We start from the raw sequence: 7,512 nt of genomic DNA on the forward strand, positions 1-7,512 counted from the left end.
AGATCCCTTGGAACTAGTGTTACAGATATAGCCCAGGCAGGACCCAGTTTTACAATCCTCCTGTCATGGCCTCTCACGCAGCTGGGGTGGCAGGCCTGTGCCATCACTGCTCTTGGTCCCTAAGAGAAACCAGGCAGGCTTTGCTCTCTGCCTGTGATATCGTGCCAGGAAGCCTTCTGCTATACTTCAGCCCCTGAGGACTTACAAGCCACCTATTCCCCCTTACCTTACTGAGCATCCAATTTCAGTGTCACTTATTCCACACTAAAGGGAGGTGCATGGGACACTGAGGAAAGTCACCCCCACACTCTATAGCTAGGAGGATGCTTGTGCTGGAAGAACAGTTGCCCACCACCATGACTAGCCTGTCTCATGCTTGCCCCCCTCTTCTTGCTGTAGACATTGGGAAAGGGTGGCGGTGGAAGCAGCTGGCAGGAGATTGTTCCTGGAGCTCTCTCTAACATGCACAACCCCAGGCCCTCCACAGAAACATCGATGTCCCTTCCCAACATCCTCCCAGGGGGAACACATGACTAGGTCATCAGCAAAGATGTCCCTTCAGGGTCTTACTGATGGAGCTCTGATGCCAGCTCTTACCTACATTCAGGCAGCTCCTCTGGCCCTGATGAGCCGGAGCTGTGGTTGTGACCCACTGGGCTTAGACGGTCATGTCCACCAGTCCCCCTTGGGAAGCCTCTCTCACAGCCCCCAGCTCAGCCTCATCCCCCAGTGCCCGCTGGAGCACCAGCCGGAGGGGATCCTGCAGCCTCTGGCCAGGGGTGCTGCCCAAGAAAAAATAGATGGCAGGCTTGGCTGCACTGTGCACACTGGCCATGAAAAAGCTAAAGTGGTAGAAGTAGAGGGGGGTGTGCCAGAACAGATTCTTGGACAGCCAGAAAATGCCAAAGGGCAGGCCGCAGAAGAGGAAGAGGAGGATAGCCAATAAGACCAGGGTGGAAAAGCCCCGGGGCTGGTGCCTCTCTTGACCACACTCCACCCGGAGCAGCAGAAGCAAGCTGGTCACACACATGGTACAGCACAGGGCAGCCAGGAGAACTGCCACCACCAGCCACAGCATCCCACACAGGTGGTAGCTGGGTGCTCCAAAGAACTGGGTGCAGGCACCACTCAGCAGCAGGTCCAGTAACAGGCAGAGCACCCAGATGAGCGCGCACACACAGGTGGTCAGGTAGCGTGGGCGTCGGCACAGGTACCAAGCAGGGAAGAGAGTGGCCAGGCACTGCTCCGTGCTGATGGCTGCCAGGAGGCTCAGGCCCACAATGTAGGAGAAGAACCGCAGCATGAGCAGGCTGATATGTACGAATTCCGGGAAGTTTAGCTGCTCCTGCAGCAGCTCGGGGACGATGGCCACCATATGGCAGCAGAGGAAGATGAGGTCAGCGCAGGCCACATCCAAGAGATAGATGGAGAAGGGGTTCCTGTAGACATTCTGGTTGAGAAGCCAGAGGGCCACTGCGTTGCCCAGCAGCCCACCCAGGCTGAGGAGCTCAGTGAGGGACAGGATGACCAGGTTGAACACCATGTCTTCCTGGGTACTTCCTGGAGACTGTGTGTGCGTTCTCAGAGACATTGTGGGGTGAAGACGACTGTAGCAGAGGCTCCGGAAGTCTGTGATGCGCTTTCTCTCTCCAGACACCTCTGCAAACCATAATAGCAACCAGCTCAGGACCCCTGCCCACTTCTGAGGACTCAGTAGCCAGGGAATATTAGGTATCTGGAATGGTGACACCTGCTGGAGGAGGCACCCACCTCTCGCTTATGTCTCATCACCTTATCTAACCACGCCTCTCGCCCCCAGCCCCACCTCTCTGCCTCCCCCACACTGCTGCCCCTCCAGCCCACTCTACCCCCCAACCCCCGCTCTGTCTAAGGCATGAGGTGGAAAGTTTCTGTCAGTCTTTCAAAGATCCCCATCTGGGGGCAGGGCTCCTAATATTGTGTGCTCTGTGCTTCTCTTGGAGGGTCTGGCTGGTCTGGAACACAGGGGAGATGAAGAGTGGTTCAAATCTGATGACTCCCTTTGTACAGGAGACCCTAGGACCTGGAGGGGTGACTCTGGCGGACTCAGAGGTTCCCTTGTGTTTGTCATCAGCATAAAAAGCTCTTAAGTCTTCTAGGCCTTTCTAGAACATTCCATGAGGATGTGTTGCCAGTGGACTCTGGACCCTCTAGCTGGCCACCATACCTTGTGGACAAGGTAGCTCCAGCAACCTTCTCTCTCCTTTGCCCATGGCCCTAGGGACTAAGGAGGCCCCTCCTTTTCACATGCCACTCACTTGTCCCTTTCCTTCCCTGAGGGGAAGAGGCACCTGTTTGAAGGTGATGCTAGGCAGGGTCCCTACCTCCTGCCTCCCTTGCCCGAGGCAGTGGCTCACTGCATGTTAGAGGGCGGGGCCAGAGAGGCGGGGTTGGAAAGGCAGTACAATCTTGACTCATCACAGCTGGGGCTGTGCCATTGAGGCATATCTCACTGGAGACAGACCTCTGAAGGATGCCCACATCCTGCCAGCATGGTTCTCTGGCCCACCCATCACCCATGGATGCCTGTCTTGTCCCAGCATCAGTGGCTATCTGTCCCATACTTCCACCTGTGGTTACCTGTCCCATCACTGCCTTCCACTTTTCCTTGTGCTTTGGAGAGATAGGCCAGGGCCTTCCTCTCCCCCAGACTGGCTGGAGCCTTCTTCCTGCCTTGGTATGGATGGTCCTCTGGTCTCCTTTGGGAACTGGGTGTCAAATCCCTGGGTGGAGATTAAGGGTCCCTCCCTTCCTGGCTTTGTGTTCCATCTTAGCTCCCAAGGCAGTGGAATGCCTGAAGGGCAATAGACAGGAGTATGGGAAGTGCAGTGGGGTGGGTGGGTGTCTAGGTGGTGAAGCTGGGTTCTCTGAAGCACCATCATCTTGGGTGGCCCCTGAGCCCACACTTCACAGGGAAAAACAATGGCCAAGGCTTCAGGCAACCCTACACCTAGTGGTGGGGGTGAGCCTGTGTTCCCCAGGAAGCCTAGATGGGTCGCCATGGTCAAGGGGGAACACTCAAAGGTAAGACCCCAACACAAACCCCTCTCAACTACTCAGTTGTACACACCCACACGCTGAGCTGCTTCCAGGACCCCAAGGAGGCTCTGACTCTGAAGGAGCAGGTGGTCTTCCCAGCCTGAGGTTCTCACCTAAGGCTCCGCAAGCTCTCTCCTCTCCTTTTCTGGCCTGGCTTCCTCACTTACCTGAAGACACCTGTCTGTGTATCAAGGGACCCAGTGCCAGTGAGGGATGGGAGCTAGGGAGGTCACGGTCTTGCATACCCCAGGGGATGCGTGGAAAGGAGGGAAGAGGAAAGAGTACATGGAAAATGAGCCAGGTAAGGAGAGAAAGAGGAGAGGGAGGGAAAGGAGGGGGCAAGCAGAGGATGGACACGTTAGCCACATCAGGTGAATGGTAACACTAGCAACAGTTTAGGGATGATGGCCAGAGCAAGGCTTAGCCAGGCCTGGCCAATGTCCCTTCCCCACTAGAACCCTGTGAGGGGGCTGTGTGTGTGGTCGCCTGCCCCGTTGGAGGTTGGGGTCTCAGGGTTGGCTAGCCAGAAGAACTTTGGGTGGAAGGGAGCAGAAGGAAGAGGGAGGAGGACAACAATGAAGAAGAAATAGGAGGCTCCCCTTGGAAACACAGGAGGTTGGTGTGGCTCTGCCTTCTATAGACTGGAACCGGGCACTCCCTGCCCTGGCTGTGTTCTTGCTGGGGAACTGAGGATTGAGGACCAGTGCCTAGGTGGCTGTCTCCTAAATCTCCTGTGCTCTCCCTGGAGTAAGACTCATCATCCTCTCCCTCAGGGGACACTATAGGGAACTGATGGGACAGGAGCCTCACCACAGGTGGGGGAAAGTGCTCTTTAACTCAGCTGTCCTTCTGGAGTGGCCCAGAGCTGCCTGCAAGCCAGATGGCCCAGTCCATGTCAGAGGATGGAGAACAGGCCAGCCAGTCTCATGTAGCTGCCCCTCCCCCACCTGCCCAGCCGCCGCCCCCACCACCACCCAGAAGACACCCAGCTCCTGGGCTGCCTCAGAGCTCCGCCTTGACCAGTGTCCCTGTTGCTCACCGTTCTGCGTCTTTCGGCTCCACCCTGGGCCTTGGAGGAAATGGCCAGGAATTCCTGGTCAGACTGAGGCTTCAGCCACTGCACTGCCGCCGCCAGAGCTGCAGGCAGGCGCTGCTCCGACTCAGCGCGTCAGCGGCTGGCTCTTTGGTGTCACATGGTGTTGGAGGGGATAGGGCTGGTCAGGAAAGAGCCTCTCTGGGGATCTTGTTCCTAAGCTGGGCTCAGCTCCTGCCCAGGTGTGGATAGCAGGAGAAAGCCAGCTCCTTCCTGCAATCTTCTTGGCTAGCCTGACATTCGGAGGAAACAAGGACAGCTCAGGGAAGCCTGCTGAGCCTCTGCACGCCCAGAAATGACCTCACAGGCTCTCCTGTTTAGACTCAAGGGCCTTTTAGAGATCGCTTCTCTCTTCTAAGGATACAGAGGGGCCACCATGTCCCAGGCCCTAGAGATCCTCTGTCTCTAGCAAGCAGAGCTTGAAGGCTGCTGGCCCAGGCAACTCCAGGCTGCAGTGGGAACCCAGGTTGTGGCAGAGGCAAGGAGGATGGCTGGTGTACAGTCTCCAGCAGAGAGGGGGCAGGGACAGCCTCATAAGAGCAACCCCTAGCCGGGCGTGGTGGCGCACACCTTTAATCACTCAGGAGGTACAGGCAGGCGGGTCACTGTGAGTTCGAGGCCAGCCTGGTCTACAAAAGCGAGTCCAGGACAGCCAAGGCTACACAGAGATACCCTGTCTCAAAAAACAAAAGCAAACAAACAAACAAACAAAAACATGGGTCACAGATCACATCTGTTGTTCAATGAGGAAGAGCTCGTGCATGTTTTAGTTCCAGGATCTCCAGAATCACAGGCCCCAGCGACTCTCTCCCTCACCTTAGTGTTGGGGGACAACTTTAGACAGATGGGGAAGTCTCAAGAAGAAATCAAGACTCACCAAGTGTAAACGGTTCCCATGGCAACGACCCCTGCATTCCTACCCCTTGTGGCGCCAAGCTGGGGCAAGTTTCTGACAGGGACAGTGTCCCTTTAGAGACCTGAGCCGCAAACCTGGAGCTCGGCCATCTCCCTTCATGACCACAGGGTGACAGTCACATCAGGAAATCAGTGTCTGGCTGGCATCTGAGTACCAAGGTAGCCACCTGTTGCGATGTCTCCAGGCTCCATTCCCACCTGCCCTACCTGATGCACCACTCTTGTACCATTTCTCTGCAAGCTGGCTTTGCTGGCCACTCCCTGGGAGGCTGTGCCAGCAGGGGGCGCTAGAGAGGTCCAGGGAAGGGGAGAAGGATCCTATTCAGTTTTGTGTGTGCATATCTTCTGTTTTGTTTGTTTGAAAGCCTTAGCTTTGAGCTCTTTATGTGGACAAGGGTGATCTGCAATTTCTGGTCCTCTTAACTCCATCTCCCAAGTGCTGAAATTACAAGCTGAGGTTCTGGGCATATGACACCACACCCTGCTTATGTAGCTCTGTGGGTGGAACCAGGGCTTTGGTCCTGCTAGGCAAACACTGCCACCCAAGCGCCATCCCAGCTCTGTCTCATGTTTTGAGCCCTCTCTGGCTTTTGCTTTGGTTACAGTCCACACTGCTCAGCAATTTTCCCAACCTGGTGGTAGCGGTTGATTCCAGTTTGTGATCTTTGTAAACCTTGAAAAATTGTTCCTTGTCTGGCATTTGGGAGATACCAGCCACCAGCTGGCTGGCTGCCCTCAAAAGTCTGAGTTGTGACTGTGTGGCCTCAAGGCTTTGAATGCTAACGATGGCAGCTCTTTTTGAGTCCCAGGCCTGGGAGTGGTAGAAGGTTCTGGCAGCTGCTGCCTCCTGTGGTGAGAAGAGGCTAACTTCCTGTAGTCCCTACTTCTGTCCCTTTCTCCGTCTGTATTCTTCAGTGACATGCAGCTCTTGCCTGCCCCTGCTTGTGTTGGCATTGTCCCGTGAGTCCCATACAAACATAACATTTGGCTGTGTATAACAGTGTTGCTGACTTTGACCAGAGTGACAGGGTTTTTGGCAGTGGTCAAGAGGAATTCTAGCAGTCCAGGGTATGTGTGGCCTCAGGGTTAATGAGAGGAGGACTCGTGATGGGCTGTGGATGAGGCAAAAGTCATCGAGTATGGGGTGTCCCATGGCAGCCATGAGTACTGCAAAGGCCATTGCATGGGGTGACATTTTGAGGGCCTGGAACCAACAGTGGCTTCCATGCCCAGTTATAAGGGAAGAACACCAACTGGAATTGCTGCCCCATCATAGAAACCACAGACTCCATAGTGCTGTTGAGGACTTTGGCACCAGGCAGTGCAAGGGCAGGGCTCCCCAAAAGAATGTACATGGGTGAGGCATGCTTTCCGGGTGCTTCTGGAAGAGGTCTGCAGCTGGGGCTTGGGAAGAGGCACTACAGGGACTCACCAGGGAACCCCAGTAAGGAAGCCTCAGAAAATTGTAAAGACAGAGAGGCAACTTAAGAACCTCAGAAAATGGACTATAACAAAAAAAATCAGTAATATAGAAATAGTACTATGAAAAGATTGATAGAGTTGAAGAACTTTGTGTAAATTAACCTAGAAAACAAAATAAAACAATTACTAAGATGGGGGTGCCTCTCCCGTGTCTCTTTGAAACATACTTGTTATCCAGCCCTGGCACTTGCTATGTAGTGAACGCTGCCATTGAACACATAGTGATCCTCCTGCCTCCGTCTCCTGGTCCTGGTATTTCAGAAGTGCTTTACCATGTCTCCCTCCAAGATAAGTTTCTTTATTGTGCTGGGGCTGGACCTTGGGCTTTGAACTTGCTAGGTGAGAGCGCTACCCCTCAACTATGTGCCCTTTTACCATGTGTAATGGCCGAGAGGCAGCTCTCACGGAGCCCAGATATTCAGGGGCTGTGGTGCACAGCCAACACAGGCTGTGTGCAGACAAGGTGACAGGACTGAGGACACTGTCTGACTCCTTCAAAGCTGCAAGTAATAATAAGAAAATATCTCAACCAAAGAAATTGGGCCTTCCTTCCTTTCTTCCTTTTCTTCTTCTTTTTGTTTTGTTGTTGGCTTTTTTTTTTTTTTTTTTTTTAAAGATGGGGTTTCTCTGTGTAGTCCTGATGTAGAGACCAAATCAACACCATTTTGTGTTCAGGGCCTAACCATCTGACCACCCCCAACCCCCGGAGTTTCCAGGGAAAGCTACAAACACACAGCTAGCAATTGTTCCTAAGAGCTTGCACCAGGGGCCAATCAATCAGAGCTACAGGTCACAGTGACAAGAACAAACAAAAAATTCCCTCCTATTCCCTCCTGCAGTCTGGCCCTGGTCACCCAGCCAATCAGCTTAAAGGTCACCCTTTCAGCCAATCAAGTTTGTACTAATCGCTGTTGCTGAAGTCTGCTTCTGTAAAGGGTATAAAA

At 54.0% G+C, this 7,512-nt stretch overlaps 1 protein-coding gene across 1 annotated transcript; it reads right to left on the reverse strand.

Annotated features, from left to right (window-relative positions):
• Positions 1 to 390: 390 nt before the first annotated feature.
• Positions 391 to 1,591, reverse strand: Mrgpre (MAS related GPR family member E). The gene has a single exon (XM_051147037.1). The coding sequence runs from the start codon at positions 1,589 to 1,591 to the stop codon at positions 659 to 661; it is 933 nt and encodes a 310-aa protein (XP_051002994.1). The 3' UTR covers positions 391 to 658.
• Between the last annotated feature and the right edge of the window lie 5,921 nt (positions 1,592 to 7,512).

This window comes from Acomys russatus, chromosome 5 (assembly GCF_903995435.1).
Source record: "Acomys russatus chromosome 5, mAcoRus1.1, whole genome shotgun sequence".
In the NCBI taxonomy this organism is placed as follows: domain Eukaryota; kingdom Metazoa; phylum Chordata; class Mammalia; order Rodentia; family Muridae; genus Acomys; species Acomys russatus.